This window comes from Lepidochelys kempii, chromosome 4 (genome assembly GCF_965140265.1).
Source record: "Lepidochelys kempii isolate rLepKem1 chromosome 4, rLepKem1.hap2, whole genome shotgun sequence".
NCBI classification, from domain to species: Eukaryota; Metazoa; Chordata; order Testudines; family Cheloniidae; genus Lepidochelys; species Lepidochelys kempii.
In genome coordinates, this window is record NC_133259.1 from 89,695,702 (window position 1) to 89,720,073 (window position 24,372).

The following is a 24,372-nucleotide window of genomic DNA, read 5'->3' on the forward strand; positions in this document are numbered from 1 at the left end:
GCCAAGGAAATTTTATGTAAAGTGTGTACAGAATTAATATTATAAGACACAAAATATTAATCCGCTGACACAAAAGGTTGAAATAAAACTATTTACAAGTGCTCCATTTCCATCCTGCCCCACATCACAGACAATCTCCTCTCTCTCAAAACTAAACACCAACACTGGGGAAGCAAAAATATGTCACCACCCACTTACCTTCTTTAACGTGAGATCTGTGTTTTGTATCATTTAAAGGCTTCGATTTTATAATCAAAACACAGATAAGCCCACAACTCATAAAAAAAAACCCTCCCCCTAATTTATTATGAGTTGTATTAGTACTGCCCTTGCCAATATTGTCTTCTCTCTGTTATGCAGTTTTCTTACTTTCAAAGTATGGTAGGAGGGGAAGATCATGCTGAGATATGCTTGAGATTTCTGGGTAACTAATTATTCTTGTTTAAATATAATCAAATGATCAAAACACTGAACAACAAACATGAAAAATACATCAAGCAATTAACAGATTTGTGGCTGCGTTTTAACATCTAATTCAGGATGAACCCCTCCATGTAGTCTGAAGGACACAAAGTCACTGGAGCAGATTCTATTAGTTATGAGGCACATAACTGCAGTACTTCACAGAAATTTCACTCGGTCTTCACTTGTTTTTGCACCAAACAACTTGATTCGGCCACTATAAAAAAGTAGAGCCATTGTATAAAAGTTCTGATTTTGATTAGGCTCTTTTGCAAAGAAAACATGGACCCCTCAGTTAAAATCTGAAAGCATCAGAATTTTGAATGGTCTGCAGTTTCACTAAGTGTGGTGCTCATTTGCTATTGAAAGGATTGTGTCTATCATTTTATTATTATAAGGCAAACCTGATAGGCAGGATTGCCTGCTTAATACCAGTGCTTGTTCTCTGGAGGCTCCTGGAAGGATTCAGAAACCAGAAGTGAAGTTGACAGCTATTAATGGGGAATATTTAAGCATATGGAACTGTCCAAATGCCAGGTTAACTCCTTGTGAAGATGTACACATAGCTAATCTACAGTACATATCTTTTATATCTAATCATTGACGGAGATGAGAATGTTCTAGCATTGTGGGACCACTGATGTTTAATGAGCAACATAGGCTTTCCATCATCTAATCTTTTGGGGTTAGATTTTATTTAATTACCTCTTTTCAGGTCTCCCTCTTTAAATGACATATTCGTCAGAAAAATCCTAGTTTTCATTTCATTTCTAAAACGTGTTTTGTAGAATATGGGTCAATCCTGCAAGGCAATAAGTGAATCATATAAAGTTTCACCACCATTGGGATCCACAGAAGTTGAGGGTGCTCAGCACTTCTCTGAGTCAGGCCCATTAGCATATTTTTAGGATTGGTGGGATAAAACAGCTTAAAGCTTGAACATATGATTGCTGAGGGCCCTCAAATCCTGTTGACCATCCATAGGAGTTAAAGGCATCCCAAATCGCTGATGTTTATTCTGCACCCCAAAGGTTTGAGCCCTGGGTATCTTATTTTTCTCTTACTCTGAATATCCATCTGTCTGCCTACCTACACACATTATTCACATAGCTGGAGTAGCGTAACTTAGGTCGACTTACCCCAGCAATGAAGACAAGCCCAATGTTTCTATATCCTGTCGCAGCACAAAAGTATTGGTGTCCAGAAGAACTGAAGGAGATCATAAATCTGCAATTCATCTTGGCCACCTGTCAGTGTTCTAATCGCTTTTGTGACTTGCCCATGCTAATCAGGGATCCTACTTTCCTTTCCATTCCTCTTTTTCAGCCATAAATCAAGGCGCTGAGTATTAGTGACAGCAAGAGAGAAAATTAGTACTGGCATGTAGCCATTTCATGGCTCTCTCTCTGTTTGGAGAGCCAAACACGACCATATGAAAGAAAAGAAAGCTGAAACCATACAAATATGATTCTACTTAAGCAGTCGCCTCCATTCATGGTTAGAGAAACATATTTGCTTAATTCTGTTTTCTGTTATCTCAGCAGTGTCATCGTAAGTGAAACAGGGATGTTTGAAAGTGAAGAGATGCCACTGCAGATTTTATTGCAAGTCTGAGGTTTTTCTTCTTCTAGGGATAGTATGTGAATCTGAAGCAAGGTTGCTAGAGTCTTGCTGATTTATGCCTGCCACAGTTATTTAGGGTACAGAGTGGGTGTTCACACTTAAAGAGCTTTGGCTGTCTTTTAACTTCTTCTGGTAGAATTAGAAGAAGATGCACTTAGGACGGAAGAACCCAATGCACCGCTACAGACTAGGGACCAAATGGCTAGGCAGCAGTTCTGCGGAAAAGGACCTAGGGATGACAGTGGTTGAGAAGCTGGATATGAGTCAGCAGTGTGCCCTTGTTGCCAAGAAGGCCAATGGCATTTTGGGATGTATAAGTAAGGGCACAGCGAGCAGATCGAGGGACGTGATCGTCCCCCTCTATTCGACATTGGTGAGGCCTCATCTGGAGTACTGTGTCCAGTTTTGGGCCCCACACTACAAGAAGGATGTGGATAAATTGGAGAGAGTCCAGCGAAGGGCAACAAAAATGATTAGGGGTCTGGAATACATGACTTATGAGGAGAGGCTGAGGGAACTGGGATTGTTTAGTCTGCAGAAGAGAAGAATGAGTGGGGATTTGATAGCTGCTTTCAACTACCTGAAAGGTGGTTCCAGAGAGGATGGTTCTAGACTATTCTCAGTGGTAGAAGAGGACAGGACAAGGAGTAATGGTCTCAAGTTGCAGTGGGGGAGGTTTAGGTTGGATATTAGGAAAAACTTTTTCACTAGGAGGATGGTGAAACACTGGAATGCGTTACCTAGGGAGGTGGTAGAATCTCCTTCCTTAGAAGTTTTTAAGGTCAGGCTTGACAAAGCCCTGGCTGGGATGATTTAATTGGGGATTGGTCCTGCTTTGAGCAGGGGGTTGGACTAGATGACCTCCTGAGGTCCCTTCCAACCCTGATATTCTATGATTCTATGTCTTTCATCTTAGAACACAGTGCCAGTCAGCCACATCTTAAACCTTGCCATCCATGTGTACATTAGAAGAAATTATTCTCTGAAACAAACCAGTTGGGTGGACCCTGTTAACTGTCTGTCTTTAGCAGAATAAACATAAGCGATTGGGGATGGCCAGAGAAGGTGTGGTATAGGTTAAGTAAAGGAGAGTACTTTGGCACCGATTCAGCAATTTGGTCCATGTTGGTGGGCCTGTGGGCCTGTGCAGAGTCTCATTTTCTCCAGTGGGGCTTCATGCAAGTGTAAGGGTCTGCCCCTGCAAATCCATTTGCAGGATGGGGCCTAGGTGTGTAATTAACTGAACCTTGGTTGCATGGTAAAAATACTCCAATTTCTAGTTTGGTGTTAGTCTGGTCTGTCTTGTTGCTAGGTGATGTTGTTCCCTGCTGTGAGTCTCTTACATCATCAACTACCTGACATTGGTTTAAAACAATATTGTGACCTATGCACCGCTGTGTTCACACCCAACACACTACTGCAATAATGTTGATATAAAATATGCCTTCTGAGGTATCATTTGAAAACTAATAGCACGCTGATTATTAATATCATTGTAAAATGCATGGGTTAATATTATGTATGAAGTTATAAATGTCCCCTGTAGGATGTTACTAGAACATGTTTAAGACCAAACAGCCTACCTTAGGTAAAGGTAATAAACAGGTCTGTTCTAGACAAAGGATTGTGGGTTTACCTCAATTTATATATTAGCAGTAAACAAAATTATCGAACTCAACTGGCCAGTGTGATCCTGAGCCTGAACTCGAGAGAGGCAGGAGACTAAATCCCCAGGAGGTGTTCCTGATTTGTAAGAAAGACAAAGACATCCCTTTGGGGATATAAGGAACAGAGAGAGAGAGAGAGAGAGAGAGAGAGAGAGACTCCCTCGTTTTCTTTCACCTTAGGAAAAAAGAAACCAAGCTATTTGATCTCGGTGATGGAAAGCTGGAAAGAATACTGGGGGTGAGAGAAACCATCTTGAACAAAGACTGTATCTTGATAGATTATGTTTAGTCTTTTTAGATGCTTGTTTTCACTTTAATTTGCTTGTTACCATGTCTACCTTTATCTCTTTTACTTAGTATCACTTAACTATGTCCATTTGTTAACAAACTTGTTTTATTTTTACTATAAACCAATCCAGGGCTGTGTTTGAAGGGGAGGGTGTGTTTATCCCAGTTAAGTTAATGAGCTGTAGCGTACTTACTCTTTAAAAGAGCAGTGAACTTAATATCTTCAGTGACTGTACAGTGATAGGTGCTGTGCATTGCAGAGAAACATCTCTAAGAAGCTCAAAGGCTGGAGCACACTCAGGGCCGGATTTCCAATTAGGTACAGTGGGCACATGCCTAGGGGCGCTGGTATTCTAGGGGCACCTATATGTTAAAAGTGGGTTAAAAGTTAAATGGTTAATACGTAAAGCTCCCCAGCGGGCGGCTGGGCTCCTGGCACAGCCTGTAGGGCTGGAGCAGGGTGAGGGTCCGAGTCAGCCCACCTCAGAGGGCTCTCTGAGCCGCAGCTGGGCAGAGCAGCTGCTGAAGGTGCTGGGAATGTCGCAGCCCTTCCTAATCTCATCTGTCCCATTGCCTCTGCCCCATGCCGGGGAGGGAGAGGAAAGGGCATGGCCGGTGCCCCATTCACTTGCACAGGCAGAGCCAGAGCGCGGCTGCCGTGTTGGGGCTGTGGGAGGGATGGAAGACACCCAGGGACCACTCTCCATGGGGAGAGGTACAGTCCCCTCCATTGTGCCTTGCCTGCGGCGGGTGGGCTGAGCCCTGGGCTGGGAGCACCGTGCATGGTGGAGGGTCTCATTCCTTCCTGGGGAGGCTGTGTTTATATTTCTTTTCGTTTAATTTTTTACAGAAAACACAAGGGTCAACTGTAGGCAGGGGGGACACTGAAGATGCTGTGCCTAGGGGCACGTAAGGTGTAAATCTGGCCCTGAGTCCACTGATTGTTTCCTGCTAGGCCAGGTTGGGGCAGTGATCTGACGCATAGTCTACTCTCCAATAAAGTTCATTCTAGCTGAGGCAGAAGGGTATTAGTGCATGAATGGTAACAGCAGCATGTTACAAATACCTTCTGTAGTAATAGTAAATACTTACATAGCATTCTCTGCTATTAAATCCTGAACCCGCTCAACATGTCCATGAGGTAGGAAGATAGTAATCAGAGATGGGCAAATAATTCAGAACAAACATTTTGTTTGTTTAATTGTGGAATGTTCACTGGGCAATTGCAACATTTTGAAATTGGTTATTCCAAATTCTCCACATATGTTTTATTTCCTGCACAAATAACTTGTGACTGGTTTGTTGTCGTGAGCAGAGCTGGTTGGGAATTTTTAATTGCAATGATTTTCTGACAAAAAAAGCCTTTTCTGCAAAACCAAAAATTTCCATAGGAAAACTTCCATTTTGGAAAAAAGAAAAGAAAAACAAAATCCATTGGGGATATTGACATGATGGGTCCCTGGCTTCTGCCTGGAATGGTCTTCTAAATTTCTGCTTGGCTGAAAACTAAATGAACAGAAGCTTTCCAGGAGAGCAGCCGAGGCTGAGCACTCTGATTTGCTGCTTCCCTGGCTCTCAGCCTGCCCCCTAGTCCGGGGCCAGAGAGACAAGGGTGCACTCAGTACGTGACATATTTTTTTTTTTGCAGGAAAGGATTTCTGTACTTGTGATGCAGACCTTTCAGGACGCAAAAGGGGGTCCCTCATGGTCCTGGTTCTCCATTCACCGTTCCCCCTAACTAAAGAAGGCAACGTCTGTCTGGGTGGTGGGAAGCAAGGACTTAGAGGACCTCCCTCAGGACCTTTAGGGCATAAGACAGGATAGCTGCACCCAGTTTCCAGAGCACATAGGGAAAAGGCCAGTTTGCTAGAAGGGGCTGCAGCAGTGAGGAAAGCTCTCCACTCCCTGAGGGGAGTTCTTACACCACATAGGTACTTTTTATTTTGCTGGTTTTGTTGTGAGCCCTGTTTTGGAATAAGCATCCCCCAAGATCTGAAGACCTTCAGGGGACACTTACTTTTTGCTGGCTCTTTAAAATACTTAACCAGGCCACTGTTCCAGAGGAGAGTTTTTCTTCTACCCCTTCTCCTTCTGTTTGAGAGAAAGCTCTGAAACTGGCCTCTGCCGCAGGTGTTAAGAGCCAAACTCTGAAATGTACACAAGTTGGTTAGATACTAAGACAAGTTGTCGTTTGTCGCTCAGCTCTCATGAGTATTTATAAGCTGAGGCAGCTCTCTACCCAAAAGGGAATTGATGTCAGAACCAGTGTCACGACAATGGGGATAAAACATGATCTAGTATTACAGGAACCATTTTTAATTCTCTCTCTTAAAAACACCACTGCTGTAATTAACAGTAAGTTGAATTAAAATACGGTTCTGAAATGAACACACCAAGTTCTATAACTTGTCTACCTGCCATCTACACTCTCCTACATGCCCAAAAATATCTTCATAAGCCATTTCATGAGCCTCTGTTCCGTGTGTTACAGTTTTCCTGATGCATGCTCCACCAGCATCATGTACTGTATGTATTATGTATTATCCTCTATGTGTGCACCACATATTACTAAAGGCTTTGTGTCCCTAAGGGCTTATGCAGCTATTTCTGTGATTGCATCCTAGAGGGCATTTATATGAAAGTCATCAGTTAACCTTAGCCATGAGGAAGATATAATAGTAACAGTAAGTAGGGCAAGCTCATTAGGCAATGATTAAAAAGCAGAATTCATTACAGTGAATATGTTTGTGATGGCTGCAGTGATGGGGTAGAAATGACACTGGAGAAAAGTGACAGGCGTTGTTCCCTTAAACCTCCATGGTTTTGTGGTTAGTGCGTGATTCTGATTAAATATGGAATCAGTAGGAGCACAGAACCCTTCTTTCTTCAGGCAATCCTAGGAGTTTTGAAAGCAACTGTGTGTGTGTGGTCCCAGTCCTGTCATATAGGATAAATCACACACAGACAGTGGGCTCTGAAATAAGTTTATTTAAATTTAAAAGAGTTGTTTTTTTTATCTCGTACAATGCCACAGTTGAATTTTTCGCTCTAAAGGTGTTAAACTGTGTCTGTGTTACTGTGAAGTGGGTTCAAGCTAGCTGGGTCTGGTTCTTCATTGTTCCGATATTCCATTGTTGAATACACCCATATTCAGGGGTATTTGTATCTGAAGTTCTGGTTCATCAATAGTGCTAGCCCAGATTTGAAGTAGTTGCTCTCAAGGAAGAGGTTTAAAAGGAAAAAGGAGAGGGAGAGATGTCTTCTGTGGACAGAGAGGTCCTGCTACGCTAATAGATTTCAGAGTAGCAGTCGTGTTAGTCTGTATCCGCGAAAAGGAAAGGAGGACTTGTGGCACCTTAGAGACTAACCAATTTATTTGAGCATAAGCTTTCGTGAGCTACAGCTCACTTCATCAGATACATTCAGTGGAAAATACAGTAGGGAAATTTATATATACAGAGAACATGAAACAATGGGTGTTACCATACACACTGTAAGGAGAGTGATCAGGTAAGGTGAGCTATTACCAGCAGGAGAACGGGGGAGGAAAAACCTTTTGTAGTGATAATCATTGTGCAGAACACAATGCCATCCCCAGCCTCAGAAACAACTCTGACATCATAATCAAAAAGGTTGACAAAGGAGGTGCTGTCATCATCATGCATAGGTCGGAATATGAACAAGAGGCTGCTAGGCAGCTCTCCAACACCACTTTCTACAAGCCATTACCCACTGAGGGTTACCAAAAGAAACTGCACCATTTGCTCAAGAAACTCCCTGAAAAAGCACAAGAACAAATCCACACAGACACACCCCTGGAACCCTGACCAGGGGTATACTATCTGCTACCCAAGATCCATAAACCTGGAAATCCTGGATGCCCCATAACCTCAGGCATTGGCACCCTGACAGCAGGATTGTCTGGCTATGTAGACTCCCTCCTCAGGCCCTACGCTACCAGCACTCCTAGCTGTCTTTGAGACAACACTGACTTCCTGAGGAAACTACAATCCATCAGTGATCTTCCTGAAAACACCATCCTAGCCACTATGGATGTAGAAGCCCTTTACACTAACATTCCACACAAAGATGGACTACAAGTCATCAAGAACCCTATCCCCGATAATGTCACGGCTAACCTAGTGGCTGAACTTTGTGACTTTGTCCTTACCCATAACTATTTCACATTTGGGGACAATGTATACTTTCAAATCAGCGGCACTGCTATGGGTACCCACATGGCCCCACAGTATGCCAACATTTTTATGGCTGACTTAGAACAACGCTTCCTCAGCTCTCGTCCCCTAGCGCCCCTACTCTACTTGCGCTACACCGATGACATCTTTGTCATCTGGACCCATGGAAAAGAAGCCCTTGAGGAATTCCACCATGATTTCAACGATTTCCATCCCACCGTCAACCTCCGCCTGGACCAGTCCACACAAGAGATCCACTTCCTGGACACTACGGTGCTAATAAGCGATGGTCACATGAACACCACCCTATACCGGAAACCTACTGAGCGCTATGCCTACCTACATGCCTCCAGCTTTCATCCAGACCACACCACTCAATCCATTGTCTACAGCTAAGCTCTACGATACAACCGCATTTGCTCCAACCCCTCAGACAGAGACAAGATCTCTATCAAGCATTCTTACAACTACAATACCCACCTGCTGAAGTGAAGAAACAGATTGACAGAGCCAGAAGAGTACCCAGAAGTTACGTACTACAGGACAGGCCCAACAAAGAAAATAACAGAACGCCACTAGCCATCACCTTCAGCCCCCAACTAAAACCTCTCCAACACATCATCAAGGATCTACAACCTATCCTGAAGGACGACCCATCACTCTCACAGATCTTGGGAGACAGGCCAGTCCTTGCTTAGACAGCCCCCCAACCTGAAGCAAATACCAGCAACCACACAACAGAACCACTAACCCAGGAACCTATCCTTGCAACAAAGCCCACTACCAACTGTGTTCACATATCTATTCAGGGGACACCATCATAGGGCCTAATCACATCAGCCACGCTATCAGAGGCTCGTTCACCTGCACATCTACCAATGTGATATATGCCATCATGTGCCAGCAATGCCCCTCTGTGTGCAGTTCTGGTCTCCCATGTTTAAGAAGGATGAATTCAAACTGGAAAAGGTACAGAGAAGGGCTACTGGGATGGTCCGAGGAATGGAAAACTTGTCTTATGAAAGGAGACTCAAGGAGCTTGACTTGTTTAGCCTAACTAAACAAGGTTTAGAAGGAAGGTTGAGGGGAGATATGATTGCTCCCTATAAATATATCAGAGGGATAAATACCAGAGAGAGAGAGGAATTATTTAAGCTCAGTACCAATGTGGACACAAGAACAAATGGATGTAAACTGGCCACCAGGAAGTTTAGACTTGAAATTAGACGAAGGTTTCTAACCATCAGAGGAGTGAAGTTTTGGAATAGCCTTCCAAGGGAAGCAGTGGGGGCAAAAGATCTATTTGGCTTTAAGATTAAACTCGATAAGTTTATGGAGGAGATGGTATGATGGGATAACATGGTTTTGGTAATTAAATATTCATGGTAAATAGGCCTAATGCCCTGTGATGGGCTGTTAGATGGGGTGGGATCTGAGTTACCCAGGAAAGAATTTTCTGTAGTATCTTACCCATATGCTCAGGGTTTAGTTGATTGCCATATTTGGGGTCGGGAAGGAATTTTCCTCCAGGGGAGATTGGAAGAGGCCCTGGAGGTTTTGCAACTTCCTCTGTAGCATGGGGCATGGGTCACTTGCTGGAGGATTCTCTGCTCCTTGAAGTCTTTAAACCATGATTTGAGGACTTCAGTAGCTCAGACATAGGTGAGAGGTTTATTGCAGGAGTGGGTGGGTGAAATTCTGTGGCCTGCGTTATGCAGGAGGTCAGACTAGATGATCATAATGGTCCCTTCTGATCTTAGTATCTATGAATCTATGTACATTGGCCAAACTGGACAGTCTCTACGTAAAAGAATAAATGGACACAAATCAGACGTCAAGAATTATAACATTCAAAAACCAGTAAGAGAATACTTCAATCTCTTTGGTCACTCGATTACAGATCTAAAAGTGGCAATTCTTCAACAAAAAAACTTCAAAAACAGACTCCAACGAAAGACTGCTGAATTGGAATTAATTTGCAAACTGGATACAATTAACTTAGGCTTGAATAAAGACTGGGAGTGGATGGGTCATTACACAAAGTAAAACTATTTCCCCATGTTTATTACTCCCCCCCACACACACACACTGTTCCTCAGACGTTCTTGTCAACTGCTGGAAATGGCCCACCTTGATTATCACTACGAAAGGTTTTCCCTGTCCCCCTTCCCCCCCCCCCCGCTTTCCTGCTGGTAATAGCTCACCTTACCTGATCACTCTCATTACAGTGTGTATGGTAACACCCATTGTTTCATGTTCTCTTTGTATATAAATCTCCCCACTGTATTTTCCACTGAATGCATCCGATGAAGTGAGCTGTAGCTCACGAAAGCTTATGCTCAAATAAATTGGTTAGTCTCTAAGGTGCCACAAGTCCTCCTTTTCTTTTTACGCTAACAGAGTGACAGCTCCTCTGACAGAGAATATTTGTCATGGTGAGGAGCTCACAAAGGTACTGTGTATGTGGCTTTTTCTTTCACAAACATAAGCTGAGACAAACAAGCTTTCAAGCCTCACACTGGTCTCTTTCATTAATTGCACACAAAGGACAGATTATGGATTCCGGTCTTTGATTTGATCAATCACCTGCTATGCCTGTGTCTCGCGTTTGTGCCCAACAGAACTACAGCTACCAACAGGCTGTATCTAGCTAATTGTCTATTGAAGTAAATTTCTCAATTAAAATAATAATTTAGCTAATTATTCAGTGGCATCTATTCAATTTCTTTTAATTCTGTGAAACCTCGACTGGGCTGGCATTTTCCCACATTCTTTGGTGTCTGTATTTCATAGATCAAGAAAAAGATTTAATTGCAATCATTACTCTAGGTACTGTTAATCATTCGTCAATGTCAGACACTCATCGTAAGCAGGTAATATTTTAAATGCAACTTTTACTAACATATCCTTTCCCTTTGCCTTTGCCTTAGATGTAAAGGAGCATCCCATTATGGCCTTACCAAGGAACGAAAGAGACGTTCACAAGATGACTCTCCAGACTGTAGTGCCACTTTAACCGTAGCGGCTCTTGGCCCAGAGCTCTCCGCAGCTGCAGCAATAGCCTTAATGACGGATGAGCCAGGTCTAGTTAATCCAGCCTTCAGCCCTGCCTCAGAAGACAACCAGTCAGGGAGCAGGTCTGGGGACCCCAGTAGAAGCAACCAAAACAGAAGTAAGAACTAACTAGGATAGTCTCTGAGGCCTCTTTCTGAAATTAACTTTGCCGAAAGCTTTAAAAATGTCAGAGAGCAGAGAAACCTGTTTGTTTTCTGTAATAACCCTTAGGTATTTGTCTTTTTAAGGCACGCTCCCAATAAACCAATATTGCTGAATGCATTTTTCACCTTAAATATATCTTGAAATGAACCAATGTTTTGTGGGTATAAAATGTTCCCAGGGAAATGAACCCATGACCTTGGGGGAGTGTTTGCCAACATTCCAAGATGATGAAGCTCAGAGGAGCTGGCAGTGCTAAAACGAACCACAGTAATGAACTAACCACACCAATAAATCTTTCCCTATTTCTTCCTCCACTACCCTGCCCTGCCAAACCCCAGTGAGTGTAGCATATTGGAAAAATGCAGTATGGCCGAAAGTAACCATCAAGAAGTATAGCCAGTGAAAAGAAGAGTAGAATACAGGTAGAACTAGTATTTGTGGGAGCATGGGAGCCAAAAGGAGTTTGTCTTGGGAGAACGGACGCAAGGCTACAAAGGTAAAATTTAAACTGAGTTGAATTAGGAATCCAAAACCAACGCTTTGGTCTTGGGAACATGGAGTGGGCGGGCAGACAGAAAGGTGGGGAGAGAGCACCAGAATCAAAGACCTTCATCATTGAATTGAACCCTGCTGTTTTGGTTGGGCTGGGGGAGGGGGGGAGTTAAATCTGATTGGGGGAGTTTTGTACCACTAGATGGTGATGCACAGTACGCATATCGTACTGAAAGATACAGAGTAAGAAGTGCCATGCATACCTATGGCTCTGTAGAAATCAGGAGAGTCTGTATTTCAGTTATTATATCTTTGTACTGTCTTGCAAGTCCCTTTTGCTCTTTTTTCCTCTCCTCCTCCATATCATTATTTTTGCCCAATTTTAAAAACCTTTTTAAAAAGTTCTTTTGCCTGCTTTAGAATTAGGACCCTTTTTGGTTTCTCTCCTCCCTAATTATTCTTGCTAATCAGGAGGATGGAATGCCGTATGGCTAGCATTCCTGACACTTCTAATTTTAGCCATTAAAATATTAGGCACTGTTGAGGTGAGGGGCTGGAGGGGCCACCATGATGGCTTTGCAGCAGTGCCATGTGCTGCTTCTATAGCAGACCTAGCAAGAGCCTCCAGTTTCTCTCCTGCAGGCTGGTGGAACATACTCAGCTCATTTGTTGTGGCACTAGCCCTTCACCTTCCAGGCATTTTCCACTAGCCAATCCTTGGTATGGCTTTGGCTTTGAATAGTGCTGTTCACAGGCCACTAGCCCTGGAAATCAATGTTGCGTTTATGGATGGCTAAACAGATGGAGTTAAAGATTCTGGGGTGCAGGATAGCAATCCTTCAAATTAAGGTTAATGAATTCTCAGGCCCGAAACTCCATTTGGGGCCAGATACAACATAAGGGAAGCCATATGCAGCGAGGAGGGGAGGGAGAAGCTACAGCAGCCCTGGTGTCACTGCCACCACTGCCTCTGCCTCCCCTGCGCATAGCTGGGGTTACAGAAATGACGTGGTTCTGTGGGTTGTACAACCCAAAGCTGCTGCGTTCTATTTATTTTTCTCTGTCTGTTGCAGGTCGGCCCTTCGAACGTTCCACTATAAGAACCAGGTCTTTTAAAAAAATAAATCGAGCTTTGAGTGTCCTTCGAAGGACGAAAAATGGCAGTGCTGTATCCAATCAGGCTGACCGGGAAAGGGAGCATGTTGAAAACTGTCTTGCCACAGAGGAAGGTAATGCTTTGTTCAGCCTGTGTATTTTTCTATATACCATGACTGGCTGGGAACCCCACTCACATGACGATTTAACACCCAGGTCTTGCAGTTCTTCTGTTATTATTTATGTATTGTGTGACCGTAGTGCCTAGGAGCCCTGGTCATGGATTAGTTTGTGTTTTTAAAACACTTCATTGTTTTATTTCTTTTTAAATGTACCAGCCAAACAAGGAGAGGGAGAACTTAGAGATATGTGGAATCTGACTGGGCTATTCTGGCAACAGAACACATGCGACAGAGACCTGGGTGGCCTACAGACAAGGGTGGGCTAGTGTTTAAAACATGGGATTGGAAGTCAGGACACCTGAATTCTGTTGTTCGCTCTGCCCCTGATTCACTCTTTGATTCTGGACAAGCCACTTATCCAGTGTGTGTCTAAGTTTCCTCCTCTATAAAATTTGGATAATACCTACTATACATCTCAGAGGGGGTTGTAAGGCTTCATTGATGTTTTTAAGTGTTTGGAAGTCTGTAGGTGGAAGGTATTATACAAATGTGAAATATCACCATCAGTGTTCCAGCACTTACGTTTGATATTTTGTGGCAGATGTGTGCTAACATGGCCAGATAGGTGATACTGCAAGAACATTGTGCTCTGTCAAAGGGAAATAGAGACAAGTTACGATATGTTATCTGTCAGTGACAGGGAGGGGTGAAAAATAATACTTAGCACTTGATATGTTCACAGCACTACCATATGCCAACACGGCAGCCATCAGGATAGAGGAGAAGTGACAATATCTTTGGCGTAGTTGTTGCCTAAATCAAGCTCATTATTTCTCTGCTCTAAACTTTAACGATGGGAGCATGACATAGAATCTCTTATCCCCAAATCAGATATCCATTTGCATCTTGCTTAGGTCAGTGTTGCATGGACGTTACTATAACTGTCTGAACTCAAATTAAAAAAATGTATGTAGTTGTGTGATCACAGTTCTGGGAATCAGATTTCAGAGTAACAGCCGTGTTAGTCTGTATTCGCAAAAAGAAAAGGAGGACTTGTGGCACCTTAGAGACTAACCAATTTATTTGAGCATGAGCTTTCGTGAGCTACAGCTCACTTCATCGGATGCATACCGTGGAAACTGCAGAAGACATTATATACACACAGAGATCTGTCTTTAAATGCCCTATTACATCTTGGAAACAAGCATGTAAACAAATAACTTGCAATAATTCAAATACACCCTTAATATGAATCTGTGATTTTGATACTTGACAGTTCATTACAACAGGTGCTTTGTATAGCAGAGACTCAAAGGTTCTTGCTCATCTCTCGCCTCTTGCTGGAGGAGAAACTGCATACAGTTCTTTCTGAAACAATTATAATCATCTTGACAGGTAGCAGAACACTCCAATTCTGTGTGGGTGCAGGGGCTCCCTCAGTTGTTCTCCATAGTCTATGGTCTGACTTTTGTTAATTGTGCTGTCACTGGGTCACATTCTGGAGATGGCTGGAGTCTGATAGCCAAACAGGTCATAGCTCTCCAGGCTGGATTTTCAGCCTGCTGCAGATATATCCTGCTTTGCTGAGTCTCTTATCCCTTTTGGAGAGATTTTACCTCTTGGAGAGTGTGGTGCTGCGTTGGAGTGGATACCTTTCTCTTAGAGGCCCATTGGCTTCCAGGCATTGCCTGTACCCTTCCAGGATCATCCTGACTGGTAAATATTGGGATGAATTGAATCCTGGCAGGATTCAAGATCTGGCTGGTTTTACCAACATTATATTTTGTACCTCATGCTTTCACAGAGGTCAGCAGCAGTTTGAATGGTTTAGCTGCCATTATTTTAGGGTTTTTTCTGTAGCTGTCAACTTTAATGCAATTTATTTCTGGACATATGTCCTGTGCCACTCAATGTTTAATCAAAATGAGATTCAAAAGCCAGATATTCTCCTGTGCTGAGCAGGTCTCAGTGCAGAAGAGACTGGGGCCATCAGGGAGCCAGTTATGGCTCCTTGAGTCTCGAGATGCCCCAGCCCTGGCCTCAACCCAAGTTAGAATAGTTTAAGTGCTCCTGTAATTTATGACAGCTTACTCTGGTTCCCAAGGGACCATATACCAGTTGTGAATTGATGTAGCAGAGCTGCCTTCTGCCCTGCCCTCTCCCCTTTCCTTTCTGCCTCTGATATGCCCTCTGTCTCCCGTCACATGCTCCTTCTGCTAGGGTGGTTGGGAGGTTTGGCACAGGTGCCAGAGCTGGCTCTGCTTGCTTTACATTATCACCTACATCTCCCCTGTGGTAGGATTCTCATCCGGTCAGCTGTGGCCAAATTACCCAACTTTCCCAGAGAGAGAGAGAGTCTGACTCTCCCTTCGTTTCCACGAGTGTAACTCCATTAACATCAGCAGAGAGACCCCTGATTTATGCCAGTGTAAGTGCCGAATCAGGCCCAAGGTGTTCATGGTTTTTATGCCCATGCCATCTGAATAGCAAATATCCAGTTGCAGTAAACGTTTTTGATAATGCCATATTACTAATTAAAGGTGAACCTTTCTGTGAGGAGCTGCCATCTGTTTGGCAAAAGCCCAACCGAGGTTGAGTTATTAACGTCCGTTATGGTTGATCTGCTGGTCTGTCAGAACTCCCTCCCCTTGCTGGGTTTAGGGGTCTCTGACTGTTTTGTGTTTGTCTGTACCTCAGGCACAAGATCTCCATGGATAAGGGGCAGGTAAGAACTTCCTTTGTGATGCTTGCGCTTCCTGCAGCTGCACAGCATGAACAGCATTTAGAATAACCTCATGGCCATAGCCCATGTTGTCTTGTATAGTCTCCCTTATATGATGGGTCTGATATCATCACTTTGGCCCTGCTCTGATAATGTGAAACCGGTAGGCTAGCTGCTGTGTGCCTGAGATGATGATTAAGGCTATGATTTTAGTCTGCAGAAGAGAAGATTAGTCTGCGGAAGAGAAGAAGGCGGGGGGATTTGATAGCTGCTTTCAACTAGCTGAAAGGGGGTACCAAAGAGGATGGATCTAGACTGTTCTCAGTGGTAGCAGATGACAGAACGAGGAGTAATGGTCTCAAGTTGCACTGGGGGAGGTTTAGGTTGGATATTAGGAAAAACGTTTTCACTAGGAGGGTGGTGAAGCACTGGAATGCGTTACCTAGGGAGGTGGTGGAATCTCCTTCCTTAGAAGTTTTTAAGGTCAGGCTTGACAAAGCCCTGGCTGGGATGATTTAGTTGGGGATTGGTCCTGCTTCGAGCAGGGGGTTGGACGAGATGACCTCCTGAGGTCCCTTCCAACCCTGATATTCTGTGATTCTATGATTTTGTCACAGAGGTCACGGAAGTGACTTCCAAAGGCCTCCATGACTCCAGCCCTGCTGTGAGGTATCACCTCCACCTGAGGCAGTGGTCTCCCAAGCTCCCAGCCCTCATGGGCAGCAGGGGCACCCCGCAGCTCCCCAGCTGCCACAGGCAGGGGGGGTACCCCACAGCTCCCCACCCATCACAGCGGGGCAGGGGGACCCCCGCAGCTCCCCAGCTGCCACAGGCAGGGGGGGTACCCCACAGCTCCCCACCCATCACAGCGGGGCAGGGGGACCCCCGCAGCTCCCCAGCTGCCACAGGCAGGGGGGGTACCCCACAGCTCCCCACCCATCACAGCGGGGCAGGGGGACCCCCGCGGCTCCCCAGCTGCCACAGGCAGGGGGACCACACAGCTCCCCACCCATCACAGCGGGGCAGGGGGACCCCCGCGGCTCCCCAGCTGCCACAGGCAGGGGGACCCCACAGCTCCCCACCCATCACAGCGGGGCAGGGGGACCCCCGCGGCTCCCCAGCTGCCACAGGCAGGGGGACCCCACAGCTCCCCACCCATCACAGCGGGGCAGGGGGACCCCCGCGGCTCCCCAGCTGCCACAGGCAGGGGGGGTACCCCACAGCTCCCCACCCATCACAGCGGGGCAGGGGGACCCCCGCGGCTCCCCAGCCGTGGCGGCAGGGAGACCACAGGTCCTCAGCCACGGGGGTAGGGGAACTGCTGGCCACAGGGACAGGGGGTCTCCCGGTGGCAGGGGGTCCCCAGAGCCCGCAGCAGTCGTGCGGGGAGTCATGGGGACCCTGGAGCTCTGAGTCTCCACGGGTGGTGGGGGCCCCAGAGCTCCTAGCCACCCACAGCTGCCTAGTCCCTTCCCATTTTATCATGGATATTTTTAGTAAAAGTCAGGGATAGGTCACGGCTTCTGTGAATTTTTCTTTATTGCCCATGAACTATCCGTGACTTTTACTAAAATATCTATGGCAAAATCTTAGCCTTAGTGATGATCTGTACTCCTCTTCATCATGCTTTTCATTAAGGTGGAAAGATCCACAGTGAAACAGTCTTGACTCTGTTTAGCTTGCCTTCACACAGTTCTTTCTCTCACCATGGACACTGATGCATTGGATAAATATTAAACAATGCTGATTGTCTCTTTAATCTGATTATATTATAGCATCCTAGAGGCTCTCTTAGGAGTTCAATGATCAATTATAAATGGATCTGGTAGTGCCACCTACAGCTAAGATTGCCTGACCCTTTCCATGGTAAGCCCCTGTTTTCAGTTGCTGATAACTTTGTCAAACCCTAACCATTTAGGCTAAAAATTTTTAGACTTGCTCTCTGCCTCAGCCTGAATTTTTCTGAAAGTTTCAGCAAAAGTTGTTCATTGTTCAAAATAAAGGAAATGCTAAAAAGCAAAGCATAAATACTGAGAAGTAAACTGGATTTTTAAAATTCTTTCATTTTTAAGAATTTAAGATATTTTCTCTGGCAATATGGGCAAGGAAATGTTTGTTTACAATATGGTATCCAAGGTGATAGTGTTTAAATGAGAATGGTCTAACTTGTAGCATGTAGGGTTTGAAATAATTCCTACAGCTTTTAAAGAAGCCTCTCCAACTGTGTTGCATTTAAGATGTAATTTCTTATGACTATGTCTGTCACTGTGAGTTACCTCAACAGTCGACTTAAATGATCAAGTACCATGAGCAAGTCAGTACAACTATGGTGTACTCCACATATGTCAATATACTCCTAGTTTGGCACCACTCTGTCTATGTTCATTTCTGTCCAACAGAGACATATATACTCCTCATTCAAACCAGTCTACAGTGTTAATTTTAAACCACCTAGGGCTAACACTAACTGTGGGAACGGGCATTTGGGTCTCCCCCTGTAACAGGTACTCACGCTGATGGTTTTCAGTAACATTCATTGGTTATTTTAGGAAGCTGTAAAATAAATGGAGATTGTGATTGCTGAATGACATTTCCTGCTATTTTAGTAATGTGGTAGCCCCTAGGAGCTGGGACTCCATTGTGATAGGAGCTATACAAACATACAGCAAACGCATCCAGACAGCAGGTGTATCTTGGAGTAAGAGTGTGTGGTCTCTTTGTTGGCCTCTTTAGAGGTCTTATGAGGCTATCCCAGTGAGGGAAAAAAAAGTTAAGGGAAACTGCAGTGTTCTATGAAAAGCATATGAATAAAAGGAAGGTGAGTGAATAGTGAGCGGTCAAGCAAGAAGCTACCATCTTGACAATCTCAAGAGGCAAAATTAGGCCTAAAAGGGATTCAGGATTCATTGGAAACCACTGAAACTCCAACAACTTCAAAGCTGTTTATACGTAAATATTAAATTGGTTAATTTAAACTAATTGTTAAATTAACTGAAACATTTTTTAAATGGGCTTTACCTTAAAATAACTTAAAAAAGCTGATTATCTGAATTTTTCTCATTGTCATATGTCTCACGAGGCTTGGCTGCCTCTTAGGGACTGCAGTGTTGCAGGTGGCCCCCTGCAGTGAGACATACATCTTACCATTTTCTTCTCAGTTGCAGAGGGCAGTAGAGCTGATGTGGACATTGCCAGGATGTCTGCCTCCTTGTACCCTGTAGAGTTCCTTTTTAGGGGATCAATACAAGTGAGTTGCTGGCAAGGCTGTGGGCAGGCTGGGGTACGTGTGGTATAGGGGTTGTGGATCCTGTGCTTACAGAGATCCACCAGCCTCTACCCCTCACCCTGTAAAGAGCTATTGCAGACTCAGGGCCCAAAAATGGATGCTGAGAATCTTGTAGAGGTAGATTTCTTCCTTCCCACTCCTGTAACACTCCCTGTACTAAGCCTGGCTAATTGGCTTTGGTGCAAGAGGCAGGAATTGATCCTGAGCAAGATGAGAGTCCTATTCACTGAATGGAGATACTGAAAAGATGAGAAAAAGTTATGATTTTAGGGAACTAGAATCCCCTTTTCAGCATCATGCCTGTGAGACTTGTATAAAGAAAGGGAAATGGTTTATACAGACCGAAGAAAGAAACCAAAAAATCAAGTTTATTCTAGATGTGGCCCAAACCCAGAATGTGGAGTCTAACCCGCTTTCAGTGATTTTCAAATTAAAATCCACCACAGCAGATTGGAATTTCTGGTTCTGTTTTTGCCAAAATCTCACAAAACAGCTGGTGGAGATCTCATAAGGATGGATCTTAAGCACTCTGATTCCATGGTGATGCACAAGGCATAAATACCTAGAAAAAAGAGTAATCCTGCAGGATTTCCACCATTTGAGATAAATTCCTGTTTTAACCTGCCTGTACAAGGCAAGAATTGACTATAAAAGAGAAATGTGATTACTGACCAAATAAAACAAGTACAATTTTACTGAGATACTATAAGATCCTAAACAATCACATCATCAGTCCTACCAAACCTTCTTTGAGAAGATTGAGATACCACTGGAGAAACCACAGAAGCAATAAGATGTTAAAAAAGGAAAAATCTCAAAGTATAGGCTACTTCACTGGAGAATTAAAAATAGATAGATAGATCATTCCTGTCTCCAAAGTGACTGAAAATCATTAGGAAAATCAAACATGAAAGCAGGTTGCAAAGGACAATATGTAAGGCTCAGATAACTCTAATGTAACACAGAAACCAAACTGGGTCAAACTTGTGTGTGAGAATTATAGATCTGCATATTTGCTAACAATTGGTTATAACATTGGCTATATTGCTTAAATTCTGGAAACGAGGATAAAGGAAACGATAGTCTGCACTTTGCATAGCCTTATTTAGGTGAGTAGTCCTTAGTCATGCAAATAAACGCATGTGAGCTACTTATGTGAATCAGGCCTACTAGCATGAATGTAGATTTGCAGCATGGGGTGCAAATTGTGTTAATAATTCAGTCTAATCAAGATGGGTTAAAACCTAATAGCAGACATTATCCAGCACTCATCACACCTGATGAAGTTAGGGAAGTTAAGGAACAGGATATTTCCTGTTAAGGAGGTTAAAGAGCAGGATATTTCACTAGCAGCATTATCAGTTGGTGCATAATAAGCATATGAGTTTGCTAAATTTGAGCACTGAATTTATGCTTACATTAAGGAACATAAATTTGGGGGACATAAAGTCTCATATAAAAATCCTGTACCTAAAGTATTAGTGAACACTCAGAGTCTTACATCTTTTTCAGTGAACAGAGGTACTGTCTTAAACAGGAATGGCCATTCTCTCCTATCTTATTTAAAACTGTAATGTCAATAATATTACATGCTGCTATCAAAGAAGTATAGCTTGAGGAAGAAGTACATTGGATATTTCTGAACACAGATGACCTTTTATTATTATTGACAGATTCAGAGTGTTCCATACCACTCCCGATGAGAAATATACAAGAGTATGGAGAAAAATCTGCAAGCAGAGTCACCAAAAACAAGACAGAAAGTTTACTACTTTCTAGATTCTGCTGTTCAACGATATGTAAAGACTGGAAGTGTAAATGGGGAAAGAAAGGAATGAAATACTTAAGGGTTTTCCTACTCTGGAAAACCTGCTGAAAGAGGATGGGGGATAACTAATTAAGAATACAGTGAAGATTGGAATAAATGGGGGACACACAGATTAAGGCTCTGACCCTGCCACTAGCTGTGTGTGACACATGACTTGCACCTATGCAGAGTCTTGTTGAGGTCAGTGGGGCTCTGTTCAGGCACAGGCATCCACCCATATGCAAGCAGTAGCTGGATGTAGGGCCTAACTCTTTTGGGTGAAATAAATATATTAGTAAATTAAAAGGCCATTCTGGGTTTTTTTCTTGTATATTACTATTTTAAAAGGGTAAAGTACATTTTAATCAACCATTTTCATAATTCATATTGACAATGAAATGAAAGTGGATAATAGATTTGTTCTGCTTAAAAGGGGGCCTAATCTGGTTAGCAGCTAGTTTTTAATCTGGTACAGTTTAGACAAACATACGGCTGAAAACCAGGCTCAAAGTAGAAATGGATATTGTGAATACAGACCATACACGAGAGCATTAAAGAAACCATCAGAAAAAATAAAGAGATTAATCCAGTTATTTCACCTGGGTTATGGGCAGAAGTCTCTACTTTTTATAAAGAACATTCTGTATTTTACAGGATGTTCTTTACAGACATCAAATGTACACAATTGAGTATAAGAGGAAAACCTGTATAATGAGCGACTGGTAAGAAAAGAGAAAATTCTTGGAGAGATTTCTTTATAGATTACACATTTGATTAGAGTAAAAGCAAATTATATATTAAAATTCCTCTTGGCATATCTGCAACTAAGATGCGGTAATAGTTTGTAGTGAAATACAGGAACATGCCACTGCAAGACCCAGTAGGTTACAAACTAGTTAAAAGCATCATCTATACATGAAGCAAAGAACCAAAACTATATAACAATTGTTTCTGTACTCTACTTTTATGCTAGTACAACTCAGCTGAAATCTACAGCAAGACTGGTGTAAAACTGGAATAACATAGTAGTGTATCAGGCCCACATTGTTTAACTGATCAAGAGACTAATCAGTATAATTCACTAGAAAAGGTTCTGAGAATAAGATGTAGAGACAGAGTCTGATAAAATCAATGGTACAATTTGTTAGAAGCTGTAACAAGTCGCCATGGAATGTGAAATTCAAGCAGTTTTTTGATCAGTTGCATTGATCACACTACAAGGATTCCATTGGCACCTAGCTAATACAGTGATGGGGGCATGAAAAATGCCTAGGACAGACCAACAAGATGGTTTATAGGTGATGAGGTACAATGAAAAATACTGGGGTTCTGATTCTCATTTACACAATAGCCCCTTTACACCTTTCTGTCAGCTATACACCCGCTTAGCTGAAATGAGAATCAGGCCCTGAAAGTGTGGATCCTTTATTTAAAAAAAAAACATTTGGGGCCAAATTCAGTAGTGACTTAAAGTGGTTGGATAAGTTACAAACTGGGTAAAACCTGGTCCAAAAAAATAGGTGTACATGATTTCCACCTATCTGGCATTTAGTGTGCGTGCAAAACAGAAAGGGGCTGGTATTGTAGCAGAAACAACTAATAGGAGGGTGTAAGAGAAACAGGCACTCAGATACTGCAGTGATGAGGCTGTATAATTACCTAGATCAGTAATAAACTGTATCTACTGTATGTAAACGACAAAGACCAAGTCTGTGCTGCTGGTAGGTGCTCTTTACAGGCATGATGGAAGAGAGTTTCCTGTCCTGAAGAGTTTACAGTCAAAGGAATGGTAAGGGATGCAACACAATGCTCCTGTTCTTTTTCAGCTTCTCTCTCTCTGTCTATTTGCTCTTTGATAAACTTAGACTAGGAAATACTGTGCTCTCTGATACTGTTCTGCTGTAACTCTAGTTAAGTGTTAGCTCTTTAATGGCAACCTCTGCTCTTTAATTTTAAAAATAGGTAATTACAGTTCTTTGAAAGGAATGATGATACATTATTTCTCTACCAGTGGGTTATTCATGTGAGCTCACTCTTACAATCAAAAGATCCATTGTGCCAAAAATTCAAAATGCCTTCTCTCATGTGTGGGGCCTTTACCTCTGTAATAGATGGTTTGGGACAGATGAATACATTAAAAAATACTAAGGCATGTGTAAAATAATATTGAACCAAATACTTCCTTAGTGTAACGCCATTGATTTTATTTGGATTTATACAGGAATGAATTTGAACCAAAAGTTTTAATACTCCTAAAAGAGAAGAAAATAATAGAAATGTTGTACAGACAAATGTGCTATTTGGGAAAGGAACATACTTCTAAAGTAAATTATAGTTTAAAAGATAATAAATCTATACTCGGATCCTCAAGTACAGCAGAGCTTCACACAATACAGCTGAGCAGACATCATGGTTTTGTGCTACCAGGCGAGGGCTTCTTAAGTCAGGTGAAAAATATTCCAGCATTGAAAGGAAATAACGTCATTGTTCCCTTCAGATAAATTTCCTTTTACTAAAATCCAAGCTAGTTTGTCTCTGTATGGTATAGTCCTGCTGCAGAAAGGTACTAAAGCACAAGCCAGACTTTAAGAACGTGAGCAATCCCATGATTTCAGTGGGGCTATATATATTCTTAAAGTTAGGCACATTCTTAAATTCCTGGCTGAATTGGGGTCTGTATTGGGAATAATGCCATATTACTTTTCTATAGATGGGAGATAACACCATGTAGTAATAACCAGGACACCCAACTGCCTAGCTATATTTGTCTGAAACTAAGGGTCTGTAGTAAAGTTTCACCAGGCCGTAGACGACACTGGGGAGATAACACATCCCCTATTGATGACTGCAGATGTATCGTCCCTTTCCACTAAATTGGCTCCATGCTGAGACACATTTAAGTCTGCATTTCCCAATTAGAATTTAAACTAAACCCTTATGCATTGTATATGACTGATTTATCCACAATGAGTCATTTTTTCTCATGTAGCTGGGCCCATGAGTTTGGAAAGCCCTTGAAGTTTGGAGGGAGCCTTGTCTACCTCAGATCCTTAGGGATCTCTGACTGCTCTCTATCCAAGTGCATGCTGCTTTAATATGGACATTTTGCATACTTAAATTAGAAGAAGCAAGGGATTCCTATTCCAATGAGTTTGCTTGAGCTCCATACAGTGAAGTAGGAAGGGTCCTACAGTGAAAATGTCACTTCTCTTTGGGTAGCCCAGAAAATTTTCTCCTCCCTTTAATTTGGATATTAGGAAACTTTCTAGATGTGAAGATGTGAGGAAATACTTCCTCAGGTTTTGTGAGCCAAATGTCCCTTGGAACTTTCTGTTCTGGTGCTGAAACCCTGGGCTACTAAATCAATAGTAGACAATGTTCAAGTTGGTCCTG

General features: G+C 42.9%; 1 protein-coding gene across 8 annotated transcripts in view; it reads left to right on the plus strand.

Annotated features, from left to right (window-relative positions):
* LNX1 (ligand of numb-protein X 1) overlaps positions 1-24,372 on the plus strand; it is a 364,589-nt gene that overhangs the window by 300,104 nt on the left and 40,113 nt on the right. For all 8 annotated transcript variants that reach the window (XM_073342023.1, XM_073342024.1, XM_073342025.1 and 5 more), the window contains 2 exons: positions 11,167-11,408; positions 13,021-13,176. In XM_073342023.1, coding sequence (XP_073198124.1) covers positions 11,167-11,408; positions 13,021-13,176 — 398 coding nt within the window. The remainder of the gene's footprint in view (positions 1-11,166; positions 11,409-13,020; positions 13,177-24,372) is intronic.